Source organism: Poeciliopsis prolifica, unplaced genomic scaffold, assembly GCF_027474105.1.
Source record: "Poeciliopsis prolifica strain line A6 unplaced genomic scaffold, Auburn_PproV2 SCAFFOLD027, whole genome shotgun sequence".
Lineage (NCBI taxonomy): Eukaryota > Metazoa > Chordata > Actinopteri > Cyprinodontiformes > Poeciliidae > Poeciliopsis > Poeciliopsis prolifica.
The window spans coordinates 1,874,081-1,894,553 of NW_026562402.1; the positions used below are offsets into that span (position 1 = coordinate 1,874,081).

The 20,473-nt window shown below is 39.3% G+C and overlaps 1 protein-coding gene across 2 annotated transcripts in view; it reads right to left on the reverse strand.

The window, feature by feature from the left end:
- Positions 1-20,473, reverse strand: part of LOC129371719 (plexin-B1-like) — a 67,772-nt gene that overhangs the window by 14,041 nt on the left and 33,258 nt on the right. For both annotated transcript variants that reach the window (XM_055048481.1, XM_055048480.1), the window contains exons 2-18: positions 17,909-18,782; positions 17,546-17,785; positions 15,217-15,399; positions 11,585-11,713; positions 9,778-9,878; positions 9,543-9,675; positions 9,203-9,359; positions 8,943-9,051; positions 7,672-7,780; positions 6,645-7,367; positions 4,632-4,730; positions 4,400-4,522; positions 3,576-3,669; positions 3,289-3,458; positions 2,136-2,287; positions 1,946-2,051; positions 84-220 (exon numbers count right to left, since the gene is read on the reverse strand). In XM_055048481.1, coding sequence (XP_054904456.1) covers positions 84-220; positions 1,946-2,051; positions 2,136-2,287; positions 3,289-3,458; positions 3,576-3,669; positions 4,400-4,522; positions 4,632-4,730; positions 6,645-7,367; positions 7,672-7,780; positions 8,943-9,051; positions 9,203-9,359; positions 9,543-9,675; positions 9,778-9,878; positions 11,585-11,713; positions 15,217-15,399; positions 17,546-17,785; positions 17,909-18,772 — 3,629 coding nt within the window. In that variant the 5' untranslated portion in view covers positions 18,773-18,782. The remainder of the gene's footprint in view (positions 1-83; positions 221-1,945; positions 2,052-2,135; positions 2,288-3,288; positions 3,459-3,575; positions 3,670-4,399; positions 4,523-4,631; positions 4,731-6,644; positions 7,368-7,671; positions 7,781-8,942; positions 9,052-9,202; positions 9,360-9,542; positions 9,676-9,777; positions 9,879-11,584; positions 11,714-15,216; positions 15,400-17,545; positions 17,786-17,908; positions 18,783-20,473) is intronic.

Below are 20,473 nucleotides of genomic sequence, written 5' to 3' on the forward strand. Positions count from 1 at the left end.
CACAAATCAAACACATTGTTTGTCTACCACAATAGTTTTTTTCCCCTTCTTTCTTAGCTAAAAAGCCTTTGGGGGGCCCTTACACCCTGCAGGGAACTCCTCCAATCAGGACTCCGACCTCATGTGGATGCCCGGTCCTCAGTTTCCGACCTTTGATAGTGAGGGATGATCCCCCGGCTTTGGGTCCTCTTAAAGGAGAAATGCTGCTGAGGACAGGATTCTGGAGATAGAGACAGGAAAAGAAGGAGCAGTGGACGATTTAAAGATGAAAAGGACAAGAAATGCAGTCAATAATCCAATACTGATTCATTTGGATATAAAAACAGGACACTAGGGAATTTTGCGAAACATGTGAAGGTTACCTCACAGCCATGTAATATATTAATTAAGCTGCTTGTCGTTTAGGTGGTTTCATTAGGGTTGCAGTGAATGATACGGCTGTTTTACGATTATGTAAATAAGCAAACAAGTTGTTCCTCTTGTACTGCAGACGTTCCCTTACATTTCATCAGGCACTAATTAAGAAAAGCCGCAGGGGGAGCTGCTTTTCCCCTAATTGGACAGTTATGTTAAAAGCTTTTTGCTCATGCATGATTTGTCCCAATGGTGTTTTCGGTCCGCACCACATCACACTAGGACTGCATTTATCAAATGAAGTATCTGTGTTTTTTTCCTTAAAAACAAAAAGAAACCCCCACCCACCCTGCTTTTCACAAAAGTCCTGCTTTTTCTATTTCAGTCCATTACAGTGTTCTTCCTCATGTGTGGAACTGAGCTGAACTTGCCAGAATTACACCAGATTATCATCAATAATAGCAGCATTCATTGGCATTTACCTTGGCTTCTTACATTTAATGTCATAGTCAAGTTAGGAGAAGTAATTTCTCAGTACCAGTACTATATTTTCTTTATAAAAAGTAAAATATTATTCAAACCAACCATGTACCACAACATTAAGCACTGATTAACCATATTTATTTAACTTTACAAGCAACACCTTAGTCTGATTACTACTTCTGTTGAACAAAAACATTGACTGAAAGAGAACCTTTCTGACAACATGAAGTAGGCCTAAAAATCTCAAAAAGCAACACATCACAAGCAAGACATTCAAGATGGAGTCACAGTAAACAGACAATTCATACTGAGAATAAACAAATCCTTAATTAGCTACCCTTAAATGTAGCTAGACTAATATAAAAGTGAGCAAAAGAAAAAAATAACTGGCAGTTATTGCAAACACTTGACTGGCAGCAACAGTTGCTGGGTTTAATGGTCAACTTCCTTTTTGTTGTTTCTTTTTCTACAGATAGGATCAGACTGGTCTGAACATCATACTTCGCAATATCATTAGTGAACCTGTACAGTAACGTTAAGTACTGTACAGTATCAAGGAAAGTCCTTAGTAAAGTCATATTCAGTCACATTAGAATATTCTGACAAATTACAATCAGAGCACATATGTGCTCTGATTGTATATATAAAAAATACCTTTTGAAAATGACAACCTTTAAGCATCTATTGAATGTACTTTTCCCATATTTTTATATTAAAACAGGCTGTTTTTTATTGGTTTACTATGACACTAATATTGAATGTTGTGTTTCATTAACTTTAAGTAGTAATCTATTAAAATTCACAATTATGAGGGCTTTAAAAAAGTCAGTGGAAATTAATATAATGAGTTTCAATAAGCATATTCCATCCCTCTATCTTTATTGGTCAATGGGAAAGAGGCAGGGTACACTCTGGGCAGGTCACCGGCATCAATTAACATATTGTTTATTTAAATTAATTAACAGTTACATTTTATTCTATTTTATTGACTATATAAAAAATAAATAATGGCAGGCTGAGCAAACATCCTTGAGGTACACCAATTTTAATATCAAACGTTATTTTCTGAAACATTGTAATTTCAATAGAGTGCTCTGGTCATACTGACCTGAAAACTGAATGTATGAGCAGAAATCCCGTGTCCTCCTCCTCTTACACTGACTGAGGCGTGGCCTCTCATCTCCCCACCACTGCTGGTAGTCTCACACACTATCCTACAATGTACAATCACACAGCTGTTAGCATAAAGAAAGATACAGACACAGAGGTGAGTATGTTGAGTTGTGCTAACGCCTTGCCTGGATGAGACTTCATATCTGCTCTGGATGACGATGCATGGCACTCCGGCCACTGTGACCGAGCTCTGGATGTCTTCGGCCCTTTGACCGAGATTAGAGCCAGAAATGGTTACAACAGTGCCTCCCTCGGTTGGACCGGATTCAGGGTCTAACTGAAAACACAAGAAAAGCACAAAAATACCATATGTTCTGAGTAATCACAATATAGTTTGTGATTTACAATTTTTATTTTCAAAACAAAAACAGTCCAATTGGTTGTGTTGATATGTCACAATCACCTTAAGAAGTGGCAAATACCCAAACTAATGAATTTCAACTGTAAATATTAATACATATTTCCTCAAATGCAGAAGGTTTATTTCAGAACTCAATTTACTCCCTAAAGTTTAATGCAATTTATATAAGCATGAAGAAGTAGATTATTCCAAAACAGAAAATGTCACCAGTCCCTTCATGTTTCCAGTCGTTCCGTGTATCCAGCCGGTCCATTTTCACACAGCTGCCATAAACAAACCTCTTCTCATCGGGCAGCTCCATCATGTCTAAACTTGACTTCAAATCTTTAGACTCATCTTTACTACAAATGTAGGAGGAGGAATGAGGGCAGTATGAAATGGATTCTCTCCTTTGATATGTGGAAATTAAGTCATAACTGAGTAAAAAAAGTATTTTATTATACCCTCTGTGATTAAAATTATTTAGATGCAAATAAGACAGTATTTCAGTTAATTTCCCCACTGCATAACATAAGTTTGGAGAATACACATCAGCTATAGTCTTGGATCCACTTCTGCTCTCTCTTATCTTGGGCTCACCTACATTTTCAACAGGATTTCAATCCTGATAATGTTCCACTATTTCATTGACATCTCAAATAGTTTACTATGGTGACAAGGTTCCCAGAGCCTTCAGAAGAAGAACAGGCCAACAGCAGCAACTCTCTACCTTAATTAACAATCGGAAAGAGGCTCTTCCTGCACACCCTGTAAGATTCTCCACAATTTTGTGTTGGCAAAAAGTTAAATTTTATTCCCATTTTAAAAGCAAAGTATGAAATAAAAAACATCCTCCTCTGCATCCCAAGGTTACTGGTTAAACATGCCTTGAGGGATAAACACAAAAGGAAGCACAATGAAAAATGAAAAGTTCTTACGCGGTGAATGACGGGTGCAGGGCATGTGTGTTCGATCGCATCAGCGCAGGAGTCTCGGTACACACAGCTGGAGGTGGCATCTCCGCCGCACCAAACGCAGCCGTACTTCGGGTCAGCCGTTCGACACCGGCTGCAGTCGGACCGGCCCACTGAACAGTTGAACAGAGTGACTGACGCAAAAGAAAAGAAAGACAAAGGAAAGAATAGGATCTTTATTCAATAATCCAGGAATAAATGCAGGTTTAATGAGATTGTGAGACATCGTTGTCACATGACATAGCACTCACCATGCAGATCCTCAGCGCTGTCTATGAGGAAGTTGTTTTTTCTCCTCACATTGATTGTCGCCAAGTATTCCTCCCTCTGTAGGGAGTAAACATACTGCAACACAAGCAGGGTGCAAACGCTTTTATTACCCAAGAAAAATTAAATAAATGTACACATTTCTGGACTATCCTTAAAAGTCAAATGAATACATTTAAGTTAATGTTAGAAACATTGTCAGAGTGAAGGGTGAAATACATACAACAAGAATTATGCCAGGAAAGTGAACTTGGAAAGAGACATTTAAAAAACCAATGCCACAGCTTTTCTAATAAGAATAGATCCAGCAATGACGGACCTATGATCCATCATTTGCTGCACAAAAAAAGTTGAACTAAACACTATTACTTTCTCCAAAGATCCTGCAATGTAGGAAAAGTGAGAGAGACTCAAGGAAATAAAGAGGTGATGATGAAAAATTTCCATTTTCTTTCTGAAAACGTATCTGCATTTAAACCAGTTTGGACCCAGGATTCTAAAACAACTGGAATCTTGGAATCACAGCACAATTCTTGTGATCATTGGATGGACAACTCAAACTCAAAGTTGTGCACCTAATTCTTGTTTCGAAAACTCATTGAAGTTAGATGTTTTATGATCAATCAATGTCAAATAAAACCAAACCAATGTGTGGATATAAACTTTTAACTGGAAAAGGTTTTAAAGCAACACTAGCTTCGATATAAGATGAGAGATTAAAGGTTACATAATTATCAGGTATGGATTAAACAACTTTGTTAAACCTCCTTATCAATACTCCCAGACACAGGAAGTGCTTGTTACTGACCTGGTGTGGTTGACAGGTGATAAAGAAGACTGATGGCCGATCAGCATCAGGCTCTACAGAGGCCTCTACAACGACTGACTGATTCTCCACATCCAACACACACTCGTACTCCAAATCCTCATCCTGAATCACACGTCAGAGGCAAAAAAATACAAACAAGATATGAATGAGGTCACACAGGATATTTTTCAGAGTTTACAGAGGATGAAAATATGTGCATTTTTTTTACTACCTGAAACATTTCTAGGTTTTGGCCCACCAAAGTGATTTTCCTCTCCACATTGACGGGAAGCAGAGAGGAATCCCGAACTTTCTCCACACACGGGCATTCCTGGTCACACAAGTCATAAAATGTTAACGTCTCCTACATTTGTCCTGCTTGAGAACCACTGCAGCATGCAGGCACCATCATGAGATTCACTGAGCCATTTTTTGCTTCTCAAACCAAAAGAGAATCATTTCTTAGTCTCTCAATCCATGAATACATCACTCATCTGCTTATCTGATCAACTTTGAGATAATGAAGTGACCCACATTCTATACTCTACAAGAAAAAAAAAACATGAATCATTAAATGACTGATTTCGCCTTGATTGCAAAAACAAAAAAATGCAAACTGTGAAACACGACACAGATTAGAAATATGCATGTGTGCAGCAACACCCTTCCATGTAGAAGGAAATGCTGAGTTAGCTTAATATTATTACCTGCCTGTAGAGCTAAATGAGGTGACCAGAGAGAGCAGCTGAGTCAATAAAACCTGTCAGGCTAATGCTTTAAATTACTCCGCTGCATCCTCACGTTTGAGATTGCATTGATTTCTAATCAGGCACTGCTGGATTTATAAACTGGAAACCTGGAAGCGTATTGCACTAAATACCATGGGACCTTGTGTTGAAGCTTTCATCTTTCTAGTTTAAGGAAGTGTAATAGAGGAATAGTTTGGAATATTTGGTGAATTGGGAAAGTATCAGGCCTCCTTTTTAGATTGAACACAGACTGAAATATGCCTTATATTAGAGAATATCAGAGCTAAGCTTGAAAAAAGGAGAGTTGTTCCAGCCACATTTGTAGAGCTAAAGAAAACCTTTGACACTGGCTATGTTTCCATTGCAAATAGGAATTATGAAAATAAAGAGAAATGGTGAGCTATCCTCTGCCCTTACTGATATGTACTGGGATCTCTATTGTTTAGTCTTTCCATCTGAACAACTAATCCTGGTGAATCCAGATCCAGATGTATGCAGATACTAAGCAGCAAGCAACAGATAAGTTGACTGCAGCAATGACCCTGGTTGTTGAATAACTAACTGATGCATGCATTCAAATACCAATGAAAAAATAGTCTTTGGATCCTTAAAGACCCCATGTCTACATTTTCAGGGAAAAGTTGAATGTTGTGCCTATATGAGAGCTGGACCATATGGACTTTAAAGTCTCACCACAATATTTTGTGGCATTGTTCTGATAAATTATAAAAGTGACTAAGAAATGTATTTTAAATCACTAAGCTGCACACTAACTTTCAAATGAATTATTTAAAGCGACTCTCATTGAACAAACAGTGGAGAATCAGTAAAATTAATCCTAACAATACACATTGCTGTGGGTGATTATAAACAGCACTAATTACAATTTTAGTGAAAATGATAAATCTAAATTCTTACAAGAAATTTGTCAAGATAAATTAACAATTTATCAGGATACATTATCTACATGTATTCTTAGATTAAGAATTCATTCAAATCTTAAAAAAAATAAAAAATCAGTAGTAACCACACCAAACTTTCACTTATCAAATGTCGGTCATATCAGAAACTCACTGTCAACCAAAGTAGCAACCCTGAATTATAGTGCCATTATTATCCAGCATACCATTTGCATAAGCCTCCTGTACAAGTTTTAGACTGGTCAACATAGTTCACCACCAGGCTGTGAAAGTACTGAACAGAAAGACATGCTTATCATTTTAACAAGATATAAAAATATGATCATATTAGGTCTTCATAAAAAGATATAATCCTTCTGACTCTCCTTCTCACACTGATTCATCCAAACATTTAAAAATCCCAAGAGATGTCTCTGTCTGACTGTTACAACCTTACTTATCTAAAACTGAATACATTTTGGCATTAATAATTTATAAAATGTATATTTTCTATCTACACTGTGTTCCTTAAGTCCTTTGCTAACTTATGGATGATGTTTTGTTGCACCCCGCTCCCAGCAAGGTGCATGAACTCACCGGAGTAAAAGATTCAGAAGAATCATACTGGAGTTGTGTTGGAGAATCAGTTGTGACATCAACAACCGGTTCAGGAAATTGAATCGGGACAAGCAAACGGGCGACAGATGGAGTCAATTCAGAATCCATCTCTGTCCTTTTCTGAGGCTTTTCCCAGCCGCTCAGCCCTGGAGGTGAGACATTCTGCTCGGTAGTGGCCAGAATGATAGAGGGGTCTATTAAAGGACCAGCATCTCTGGAAGCAGTGGAGTTTATCTCTGGGGAAGAGGTTACAACTTCACCAGAACGGTCTGCGTGGCCACGAGTGCCGCTTGATAATGTGGGCCTTGCTTCAGCCGTGACATTTAAGGTGTCTTCATCTTCTAAAGAGCCACTTAGAGAACCAACGGCTTCCTTTGTGGCTCCCTCTGTGTCGCTGAGGGCCCCATCTGTGGTGGCGACATCAGCGAGAGTGGAGCTGGTCTGCATGGAAAGCCTGACAAAGGGGGAAGTTGTGGAGCGGGAAGCTGGTGTGCTGGATTGAGCATTAGGGCCGGTGGGAGGGGTGTCTGTGATGGGCACTGTGGGGTCAGCTGCTTTGGTGGTGGCAGATGTCTCTGAGGGAGCCGGCTGTGTTGTTGACGTAGAAGTAGTTGCTGTTGTTGCTGGAGTGGTCGGAACAGACGGAGGTGATGGGGTAGGAGTTCTGGTTGGAGGTGGGACGGTGGGTAATTTTGGTGTTAACTTGATGATGGTGAAGCACAAATGAGGAAGAAGGATAGAGAGGGAGAAAGAAAAAGCAGGCGGGTGGAGACAAAATTAGGATGAAAGAAATGGGATATGCAGAAACATAAACAACTCTGAAATAATAGAGAGAAAAAATGGTTGATGGTTTAAATTAAAAAAACAACAGCAAACCAAATCAAACAGAAAGTACGGGATCCTCCAGAGGACAAACCCTCTGCTTTTAGATCTGGTTTCTTGAAATGAACTCCAACTGAAAAGAAAAGCTGTAAAAAGCCCGAGCTCAAACTTCAAGATGACTCACCCGTTGGTTGTGGATGGTGACTCCTTCGCTGCAGGTGTGTTTGTGTGTGCAGACATGCTCATGGATACACCAATTGCACCCCCAGCGACTGCTGACACACCCTTGGCATCTGGCAGGGACGCAGGCAGAAGAACAGAGGCTTAAGATGAAAATGTCAATGCAGAATAAAAAGAACAAATCAACTTAAAGGGACAGTATTATGTGGCTGACAGCCACATAGTGCCATTATATAGCATAATTAAGCAGCTCTGTTACCTTCAAATGTTTAAAAAATATTATATTAAATGTAATAAATTTGACTTATTAATTTACACCTTAAAATTGGGCCCCGGTTTCTTGAAACACTCTCATGCTTTATGTCTGCTTTCAGGAACACATCACATTGCTGCTCCATTAACCTGCTAACATTTTTACCAGCATTTCACTGAGAAATAGCTCCTATAATGACTTCAGCAGTTCCAACAGGTGTTTGTTGAATGCTGCTGGTTAGTATAAAAAAAATATTGGTTAGAGTTTACAGGAATCTGATTTTCTTTTCAGATATCTGATAGTTTTTGTAAAGATTTGACCTGAAAATGGATTTTGTTTGACTTCAATTTCTTTTAAATGACATGGGGATACAAGTACAGCATCTACGATATTTAGGAAATGCACAGATGTGAAAGTTTGGAACAATATGATAGAAATTATTATCATCAGTTTCACTTATCAACCTGATACCAATATCTAAAAGAATCAACCAAAAAATAAAGGCAGATAGTGATGCTAATGGCATTTGTTTTTATTGTAGAAGCAGAGGCTGTCACATTATAAACTTTTTAAACTCTTTAAAATAGAAACAAGCAGACAACATAACTAGCTGTATTTGGCATCTTATGCTGGTGAAGAGCAGCAGAGTTAGTTTTACTAACAAACCGTTGTCTCTGTGTGTGTTTCCCTTGAGAATGTAGATTTGTATCTAAACTCTGACAGATTTAGGCTGCAAGCTTATAATGATACCAAGGAGCAACTTTGTCAACATTCCTGTCATCTGCTCAAAGCTTCACTCCCTTTTGGCCAAATGAATCACAGGCGAATCTTAACACGTTTCACAGATACAGTTTTCTCCTGAATTCTATTTGAATAAATTTTCAACACCTTCATGATAGTAAAAATAGTATGAGAAATGTCTTGAGTCTTGTTGTAAGGGACGACCTGTCAGTGGTTAGGTGTGGCGTGTTCACTGAGCTGAAAAAGGATTTAAGAGTTTCTGATGTTAGACGTGTACTCACGGCCTGCGCCCAGAAAGCTCCTGCACCAGGCTGCAGTTGTAGAAGGTGAACTCTATCTCAGCTACCGTCACATTAATGAAACGCAGAGCCAAGGTCACCGTCACAAACTCTGCAATGGAATAAAAGAGCTCAATCAATCGATATTCAAAGCACTCACTGCAACCCTTCATTTAATGTTCTCAATAGTGTTGATCACTAGTGTTTGAGGCATTTTAAGGAATCTTTTTTGCATCCGTGTAAACTTGGACCAGAAAACTAACCATCTCCCAGACCGATGGGGGGCAGGTTGCTGGCGCCTGGGGTGGAGCAGATGACACCAGTAGTGGTGAGCAAACCTGGACTCTCCGTGTCCTGGAAGAAGCAGGAGTAGGCCTCGTCTTGTTGGAGACTGGGCAGACCCTCCACTGACAAGGCAATCTGAATGGAAACAAATATTACATGGGAGAAGAAGAAGACACCAGAAAGACACCAGTGACTATAGTGGGGTTCAGTGTGTGGACTTTATCATATTATTTTCAACTGTGCTGTCAAAATATTTTATTCTTTTAATGTGGCAGCGAACACAACATTTCAGTGCATCGGTCATGCTGTCTGTATTACATCTGCTTTTTCTCCAAGGCTGATGTTGTAGAGGCTGAGACGCTGTATGCCCAGGCACTGCTGCGTCTGGTTGAAACTCCACAACCACTGGCCCTGCTGAGAGCCTCGCTGGCACTCCCACCGCTGGCCACACCTGAAACACCGGAGCATAGCATAGCACAGTTAGACATAAGAGGGTTATAAATGCAGAAAACAGGGAGAATTGGAGATACAAGCTGAAGCTCAGAACACTCACTGTCCCTCAAGGACACACCAGCCGCAGTACGGGTCTCTGGCATTCAGACATGACTGACAGTCCAAGTGATCCCCGCATTCTGCAACTGGACGCTTTTCTACCTGAAAATAACAGACAAACAAGCAAAAGGCAGGATTTAGACAGATAAATGAAGAACAAAGCAATGTAACACTGTTGAATCAATATTCCAACTCAAGATTGTCATCTCAAGGCAAATGAAGTGCTGACATTACACACTATTGATAATAACGAATAAAAAGCAAATAATTTCATTCAAAGAACTATTTAAAAATAATCAGTAACATTTAAAAGACTGAATTTGAATGAGGGTCATTAATATATTATTTTTCCATCATCTGTGTTGTGCTGCATGCATTTTCCTGGATTAGTACGTTAATCCTTTAATCAAGAGGAACCTGAATAGCCTCAGTTTCAGTATCCAGCATAGCTACCATATACAAAAAGCATCCAACAAGTATAAAGTTATTTTATTAGTACTTCTATTACTTACTCCTCCCATTATACATATATGAAAGCAGTGTAATATATAGCACTGTATATATCTCGGTCTATAAGTTCCTTTGAGTTTTGAATATATTCAATTTAGAGGAAGACATTAGCAAATTATTGTATTTTATTCCACTGAAATAACAATTATTTGCAGATCCCATTGAAATTTCTAGATCTGAGACAAAACCAACTTATACCTTTAATTTGTTTCAAGATGACTTAAAGTTTCACAAACAATTAAATCATAAACTCTGCATTCAGAGAAAAGTCTCAGCAGTTTTATTTCACTCACAAAAGAAAATGTGTTGTCACATTTCTGACTGAGACGTTTTGATTTATTTTTGACAAACGGTTCAGAGTATAGACCCTCCTGATCATCATTTATCAGAATCTACAGCATCCCACACATGCTCTGTAGGGAACGTGCCAAGACAATGCAGGCTTCTTTTGCAGATCAATACTATTGTGAGGTGTGACCTCACACCTCCTGCTGACTGTTGTGCCAATCACACCAGGGTTAGTGACCTCTGACCCCAGCTGCCAGCTGGCTTCTCTGTTTTCACCCTGGCCTGTAGTTTGTCTTCAGGGCGACACAGCTTGAGGAAGCATGCATGAAAAACTCTGACAAACCATAAATTGATGAATGAGAAGCCATATTCATTCTTATTTATGAAGACATCTGGGTAAGTGAGTGAAATAGTGGAAATGGCTGCATCTGTTTATATACCTCATGAGTACTTTAAAGGGGCAGCGTTGTGTATTTTCCAGGGCCATCAAGCAGCTATGTTACCTTCAACTTTAAGAAAAACAATATATACATCAAATGTGACTTAAAAGAAATCTGACATCATAATTTATCACTTTGAAATTGGGCCTCTGAACTACAGCTCTTTCTAAAATGCTGCCTCCAGGAAGTAATCACCACATTGCTCCTCTATTTTCACCAGTGCTACACTCAATAGTAGCTCCTATAAAGAGCTCAGCAGATGTGCAGTTCTACCAGGTGTTTGCTAATTGCTGCTCGCTAGTCTGAAGGAGCTGAGTAAAGGAGTCGTGGTGGAAGGTGCTCTGTGAAATGAGAACTTCAAGTCTTGGAGGAGGTCCAACCAGACGTTTCCCATAGCTGAATGGTCGCCATGGGATGCTTGAAAGGATTTCTCAAACATGCGTTAAAGGACCAAGGTATGTATTTTATAAGGGAATAACATTATAACATGACTTAAAACTCAAAAAAATTAGTTTTACATATTTCTATTCCTTCAGATAAATAGGAGAAGCTTGACTTCACCACACTTACTGTGGTTTTGGTCATAATGTAGATATGTGAGCCACGATCATCAAGTAACAGATCGCTGTTGATGGGGGAGTTGGGTTGTATAGTTGCGTTTGCATACACCTCCACCGCCCCGTCTCTGCCAAGGTAAACCTGAACAAGAACACACAGAAAAACAATACTTTATACTGGCAGGCAGAGTCCCTCTTAGATTTCTGTAATTGGATTGGAAAACATTTTGAAGTAGGAACAAGCTACAATGCTGCATCACTAAAATGCAATATTTGAAAAAAAAAAAAAAAAAAAGCACACACAAAAGAACTAACCTCTCTGGTTTACAGCTCAAACACCAAATCAAATCACACTTGCACAGGATCGCAGCAGAAGTGGGCATAGATCTGATTATCACATTCAAATCTAATATGAAGCACAGGAAGATCACCTCTGGCTGCAGTGAAACCCAGGCCTTCAAACGCTCATGTTACCTCATCTTAATAAGATCACCGCGAACAGAAAAGAGAATCGGTTGTCCCATTAGGAGGATGCACTCAGCACTTAATGGAAAGGGAAGTTGTACGCATAGATTAGCAGCCTAGGATAACGACTGTTTCCTATGTTATATTTAGATTTTATCATATCGGTCCCAGTAGTCTCATGCAGATGTGAATGCTGAGTTTTTGTCCCCCAGAATCACTTAATGTACACTGAGGCTGCAGAGGACTTCTATAATACATGTAATTTAATAATAATAATAATAAAAAACCTAAATCAATTAATCTTTCTCCTGGACTGAGCTGTGGAAGTCTTAAAACTTTTAATAACCTTTACAACTTCAAATGTACAATAAAATGTTTTTTTTTTTTGTGTTTGTTTTTTATTTGTGTGATAAAAAGCAGCTTAAAAATGTGAAACATAAAAAAGGGATTTTTATTTATTATTATATTTTTTTTTTACGTTGACCCGACACATACTGTCAGAAATACAAAAGTATCAATAACAATTACATCAGCAACTGCATGGCCTATAACGTCCTAGTCAAAGTTGGGAGCTAAGTATAAGAATCAGGAAAAATCTAAACTTTTGATATGACAAATTGATAGACACAACCTCTAAAACACTTTCAGCTGTAACTGCAGTGCAATGAAAAACAATACAATGCAGTCTCTTGCAGTTGGTTTTTGTAATCGTGTTTAATGGGAATTACTGACGTTATGAATTAAAATCAAACTTGATTATAGCTTGTAGAAGGACTGAAGGTAAGCTTTTAATTGCCCGTCAGATGGAAGCAGAAAGTAAGATGAGCGCAGGAGAGATATTTTAAGCTTCCATGGAGATCCAACTCTGCAGTGTGATTGGATTTTAAATTCCATAACAGCATTGATTACTTTTGAAAGGTGGTTTCTCTGTCTGAACAACGAGTGCAAACAAAGTCGGGTTGGAGAGGGAAGCACGGGTCCAGGAAGTGATGCGCTTCCACTCCATAAACTGCAATTTGTTTTAGTGGTGAAATGAGGTGAAATAATGCAATCTTTTTTTTTTAACTGTTTGCATTTTTAATAGATCTATGTAAGAATATAAAAGGGAACTTTACTGTTTCAGTCAAACACATTTAATCCTTAAATAAATCATGAATACTGAAGAGGGTGTAGAAAGCAGGCAGAAAATGGAGAAAAGCATCCAACATCCAAGCAAAAATGTTGCAAGGCTTTCAGGAAGCCATTTTGAATGAACGTTTGTGTTCTTGGTGACAAAATATAAAGATGATTGATGTCTGAAGATTTTTTTTTTTAATACTGTGCACCTTCACCTCCTCCCAGTGCTATTTTTGTGGACTGCAAAAAACGCACAGCTCCCAGGCAGAAACAACCAATCAGAGCCAGGAGGAGGGTCTTAGTGAATTCAATCATACTCCTGTACTTAATGTGCTAATGTCAGTGAAATAACTCACAGTTACAAAAAAACGTTTACCCATCATCATTCGTGGTAGTGCTAACTAGCATTAGCATTGGTAACAGGCTATGTTGTGATAAACCAGCTGTAGCTTAGCAAAGAGCAAGCAGGAAGGGATCAGCACAAGAGTGATTGACAGCGCTAAGACCCTCCTCCTGGCTCTGATTGGTTATTCTTGACCGAACAACCAATCAATCAAGAACATTTGAATGATTGGCTCTTACTTCTGAGATGCAAGCAGTAGGGCTTTGTAGATGTTAAAACGTTATGTGTCAGCCTATTGAAAACGAGATGGGAAAATACTCTGACACATAAAGAGAAAAGTAAAGAAAAAAGCCCACAAATTGTTCAAATATACTCAAATTCAAATAATATACTTAGTCTCCAACAATCACAATCACAGGCTGAGAACACACAGTGCATATCTGAGATGTAGAATCATGGGGGTATGTTATTCTGTGCTTGCTGGAATGCTGTGAATCAGACTGTGGTGATGAGATATGGACTGGCTCCCACTTTCAGGCTTTTAACTGATCAAGATTTCAAAACTGTTGAACATTTTCTGACTGTTTAAAGCTTATAGTGCTTTTCATAAACATCTCTCATGAGACGTTCATTAAAAGCAAAAAGTACACTTATTTTGTTGTGTATTTTGCTGATTTGCGTCTAGCAGTGACGACATGCATTAGCCTAAAAGGGCGAGCTGCTTATCACTCTTAAATAGTTTAAAACAGCAATAAAAAAGTATAATAAAAAAAAAAACTCCTTCAGTGACAGACTGCTGCATCCTGAATGCAAAAGGAGCATAATCCCAGATCCTTCCGCTCAGCAGCTGTCAGATCGACAATCACCTCTTTGGCTCTGATGGAGAACAGGAAAAGGAAAGGTGTGAAGGTATGTGCGTATTTACGGCTTTATGCATCCAAATTTTTTTGTGCACCCCACTTTACTAATTTTGTCCATGCACCAAGTTTTAGTGTGAAAACTGTGAACTCTTTAAAACATGAGGCCCCAGGTGTTTGCAAATTGCTGCCAGCTAGTTTAAAGGAGCTGAGTGGGGAAGTAATATCTGTGAGCTTGGAAACATCAACTCTGAGGAATGGCAGCATGAGAAAGATAGGGTTAGGTCCAGACAGGCATTTTGCACAGCTGAATGGTTGCTAGGCAGATTAAAGAACTTCTCAAACAGGAATGAAAGAAACAAAGGAACACACCATGTCTGTTTTTTGATGAGGGAATGACAAAGATGATGTAAATCTAAAAAATAAAAAAAATAAAAAAAATAAAAAATAGACTTTAGATAATAGTGCCCATTTAAATTGTTGTATTATCTTGGTTAAATGAAAATAGTTTTAAATCAATTGGGGTTAAATTGCTAAAATGGCTAAAGGGTAAAAGATACAGTAAAAGCATCCAGGAATCTTGGATTCACATACTTGAAGTGGAGTTAAAGTGCGCTCCTTCTGCTGGAACTTGATATAGAGACAGGCAGACAGCGTCATGAGGGAAGGGTTGTATGAACAGGGCATTAGCTGAGCACCAACTCATGCAAGACTCCAGCAAGTGGAAGGTTAGAACACTCCCTTAACGGGAAGCTGCTTGATGGATTAAATATTTCCATGTTAATGGTGATGAGTCAGGAACATCTCCCTGCTTTCGTCCAGGTGCACAGGTGTGTGCGTGTGTGTATCTGTGTGTATAACTACCTTATGAAGATTGCCTTTGGCGTCTCCCAGAAAGGCGATGCTGTGTCCCTCCCTGACACTGACTGCCACGGCGGTGAGACGGGCTGCTGACGTTTGCCACACAGCTTTAGCTTCCAGTGGCACTTTGCTCGCCATGGGGCTGGGGGTGTGGTCAGAACCGCAGGGGTACGCATTCAGAGTGTTCTACGATGTGTGAAAGGGTAAAAGGTTTTGGTCAGTTACTGCATCAATTAAGAAGACACGGACAAGTTTCTTGGAAGTCAACCTGAAAACATAGGACTTGATGTTCCACAAAAGCAGCTTCTGTTCCCCATGTCCACTTTCATGTAAAGTGTTTTTACATCCCAGAATGCAAGGCAATATGTGCAAGAGTGTGAACACAACTTCACATTTTTAATTGTAATAGTAGACCTGAAAAGTCTTTTCGTTTCCCTGTCAACACTTAAATCAACTACCGGGCATGGTAAAAGAACTTTGAACTTAAATTGGCAACATGTGAACTTAAAATTGTTTATCTTCACTTTTTTATAAGATGAACCCCTCATCTTTTGACCAAATTTTTTTTGTGTCAGAACAATTAACTTTCCACAAAACTGTCTGCAACCCTTTAGAACAACAAGGCTATTTCCGTAATAGAACAGCAGAACCTCTGTAGTCTCTTAATTCATTATAACAGGATCATAATACAGATTAAAGTGCAGTGGCTAGGAAATGCCTTGTTATGTAAAGTAACAATTATTATCCTGCTCGGAAGCAAAACCCACGACTTCAAATAATTGACGAAGCAGCAAAAAAGGACGAGAGTGAGCACTCATTTTTTTTGCTTTGTTTATATAACATACGTAGGCTTATCCTTGCTTGAGAAGAGTATCCTCATGATTCCCTCTCTTTCATCATCTTGTCAGTGCTCCATTTTCCCTCTCATCAGCTTCTGTGCTACAGTTTGTCTGTTTAAGTTTCCATCGCTGTCCTTCTATGTTTGTTTGTCAGAGCTCATCAAGGCAGCAGAACACATGATTCCGCTTTGGTTTTCTTTATCTATCTCTAACGATCCCATTAAATGGTTGTGAGGGTTAACAAGACCGAAGGAAGGTACTTTTCTGCACAGCTACAGCTGGGTGAAACTGGGGCCTCATTACCGGACTTCCATCTACTCACCCTAATCGTGCAGTCGCTCCTCGTTGCTTTGCTCTGCAATCCATTTGTTTTACCTTACGCCAAACACTTAGGAGTCAATACAGCTAAGGTGCAGGCATTATTCTCATGATGTATAGTGGTAATGCTTCTAATGTAAAACCTTTATGTCTGCTAGTAACGTAGGCATATGAGATCTTGCATACATTGATTACGAGCATTGTTGGCATAATTTTGGACTTTTAATGATTTGGTTCCAACACTGTTTTTGCAGGGCATAATAAACAAAAAGAATACATCTGGAATTATATTTAGAAATTTTCTAGCACTTAAGACTCAAAACACACACAGGCTGAAGTACACACACACACACACACACACACACATACACACACTCACACACACACACACACACACCCCCCCACACACACACACACACACACACACACACACACACACACACACACACATCGTCTGGCTAACATTTGGTTCAATGTCCGTTGGCAGGTTGCACCTCATATGGGTGCTTTTGGAGTCATTAAAAAGCTTTAGGCATCAGATTGAAAGAATTCTTCAAACTTGTTTAAATTTGTGATTTTCTTCCACAAACCTGACTCTATAAAATAGTCCTTTAGTTTATTACCTTAAGGTTAGTCTGACTTGACCATTTTAATATCATTCTGATGCATTAAGAACCACAGTATTTTTTTTTCTCCAGACACTGAAACACGCAAGGTTTTAGAGAGAGAGAGTGAGAAAGAGAGAAAGAAGGGAAGAAACAAAGAAAGAAAGAAAAGAAAGAAGTAAAGGAAGGAAGACAACAATGTTTTAGGAAAAAGAGAAGGAGGGAATCAAGAAACAAAGGAATAAAGTAAAGACAAAATGAAGAGAGGTAGGAAGGAAGTAAAGAAGGAACGAAGGAACGCAGGAAGAAAACACACATTTTCAGGGACAGAGGGAAGACAGGAAAGGACAGAAAGTAGGAGGACAACCATGAAGGAAAAAGAAAAAAGGCAGGAAGGAAGAAAGAAGGGAATGAAGGGGTGAAGAAATGTCTGACCATGACTGTATCAAATCTGTCCTCTCTGAGGGAAGCAGTGCTTCCAAAACCCCACAGCTCTGAAATGTTTACTTTCTAGCTTCAACATCTGGATTTCTGTTTGACGCCCAAAATGTTTTCCTGTTGCATCCTTACCGGAGGGAGGTTGGCACAGCTGGACTTCACCTCATACTCTATATAGGCCACCTCATCTTGATTCTCAACCAACCCATCCCGGGTGTAGCAGAGGTCACGTGTCGAGTCAATGTGCCTGTCGACCTCTTCCAGAGGGAAGACGCAAAGCGCCGAGAGATCAGGTGGGGTGTTTATTGAGCCAGTGCGGGTGGAGAAGACGCCCAACAGATCTTCGCCTTGTTGGCCCGCGCCTTTGCCCACCTGTTGCAACAAAGGCGTGGTGAAAAACATTTAAGACAATATAACAGTAACCTTCTAAGGAATGAAGCATGCCAATGACGCAAACAGTACAAGAGCTCATCTAATAAGGTTAAAATCAAGTACCTGGGCTGCTTGAAGCACATTAAACATTATGGAAGGAGAGAACGGAGATTGGCAGAGGAGAGGAATTTCTACATATGAATAGTAGGAGGTGTCTTCTAGGCACACCCTGGCGACATAAGTCTGGTAGTCTCTTGTTGACGATTTGATGTCTCGGCGGTAGAACAGGAAGTACACATAGGAATGGCGTGTGAACGCGGTTATGAAGTTGTGGTCGTACTCTGACAGGCGCCCAGCAACGGCCAGCTTGGCGGTCTCCTCATAGGAAAACGTGAGCAATGACGAAAGGTGTCGGGTAGAGATGGGTGGGTGGCTGGCGGTGTAGCCCCGCCCCACGTACATCACTGTCCTATTCCCGCCAGGAATTGGGACCACTAACCCAACAGTTGACACCAATGGATCATTAGCCGCGACGTACTGCGTGTCCACGGGCTTATCAGTGGAGAAGAGAACTTCCTTTATGGACGCCAAGCTTCGCTTTTGGCATGTCCCCTGATGGACACTGCCACAGGTGATCAGCTCCGATGCCTTTGGGTCCACCAGGAGCAGCTTGTTGTGGTTGTCGGTTCTTTCAGCATTTGGGCAGTCGCTTTCTGTGACAGGAGGAAGGCAGTCTTTGCTGTCAATCACGGGACCAGTAGTCTCCTCTTGCTCCAGCAAAAGTCCGTCTGAGCCATCCAGCTGGAAGATGTAATTCCTGGCTCCCAGGTACACCGTCCCCACTCCAGGGTTCGGGTGCAGCACCAGGTGCTGGAACTCTGTGTCACTGCGTGAAAACCGGGGGTAGGAGTGGGCATGGGCAGTGACAAAGATGAAGAGCAGGAGGAAGACGACCAGGCAAGAGTTTAAAGCATTCCCATGTAGCATGGCAAATAATCTGTTGGAAAATAAAAAGACAAAAGTTCAGAGGATATTTTATGTGCAATCTCAGATTCAAAAACTGCTAATACAAGCTTTTATTTACTTTGCACCCAACATGTTAAGTTCTCTGCAACCAATCTTGAGAAAGTGTTTTACGAGGATGGAGTTGTTGGGCACCAAGCAGTGAAGGACTGAGCTACATACAAATAATAAAGAGTCTGGCATTAAAACTCTTAATCCCAGGATGCACTGCACTAACCCATTCTCTGCTCCAGTAAGAACATCACAGCATGAGAACATGACATCATACGTTAGCAAAACTCTGGGGTTATGCCTAGAACTTTCTCTTTTTCCATAGCCTCTATAGGCTGGATTGCAGAGGACAATCCAGATATAACAATCATTTGGTTTAATATCTTAAACTAATCTTAATTAGCTGAAAGCAAATCTGGCTTTAGTTCAAATTCTTCAATATAATCCTTGGGCTTTAGTCGGACGGACCTCTGATATTACTATACGTAATCTTATTAGTTATTTTATGTTTTATTGTTACATGTTTTGGTGCTCCCATGTGAGTAATTAACAACATAATCTGGTGGAACTAATATTGATTAGTTGAAAGCTAATTTTGACTCATTCAAAATTCCTCAAAATGACTTTGATTATAACTGTATGTCGCTATCTTAAGGAGTTTGTTGATTTAAAATGTTTTAATGGAACACTGTAATATTTTGGTAATAACAGATTTCAGAGAGAAAATCTTGGTCTTATTCTATTTATATGAGCAGAACCATGCAGTTTGAGAGCATCACAGCTGAACTTAATCTTTCATATGTTGTTATTTAATACCTAAACCTCAGACACATATTCATAAAAATGAGACTAAAAAACAGTGATGGCCACCATTAACTAAAGTTAGTTGCACTAATCATGTACATTAGTTCTGCTAATGCTAAAGCACTGCACCAACAAGCTACTTAGCAGAAGCTAATGATAAAGTCTAACTATGCTGATACCCATCATGTTTCAATGACATATTACAACGTAGTAAATGGTTAAGAGAGGAAACTACTATGTAAACACTTTACATCCACTATAAAGTAAGAGAATAAAAAGGAACATCCAACTACTTCATTCTTAACAGTAGATGAACAAAACTCCAAACCAAAAAGCTTACAAAACAGTCAAGTAAATCAGGGTTTTAGAATTTACTCAAAAAGAATTAATTTATGGGCAGTAAATATTTTCAAAGTTAGCACAAATGCTAAAGCACTAACAGAAAAATTAGCTATGCTATTAGTGCATTAGCATAAATGTACCCGCCATTGCTGTAAACTTTTTCTAAAAATAATACTAGTCAATGACAACAACAATAGTCAGTTGCCTTTAATGGGACGAGATGGATGCCAGTGAGAAAAGTTGAAAATGTTTTAACTTTCTTGATTTACGTTTCCAATCTGCATGAGCATGTCTAATCCAGTAGATGTGGAAAACTTTTACAAGGCAGAGTCAATCTATGACACACTAATGAATCAAGAAATACTGAAATTGCAAACATTTAGCTTAAATGTGTGCAATTAAGGGATTAGTTGGTTTTTCTCGTTGAGTTGAACACAATCAATGATATTTGAGGTAACATCTTTGAAATAATCTTTCATGATCTCATTTTGTTTAATCGCAAAACCCTGGGAATTCAAACCAGGGTGT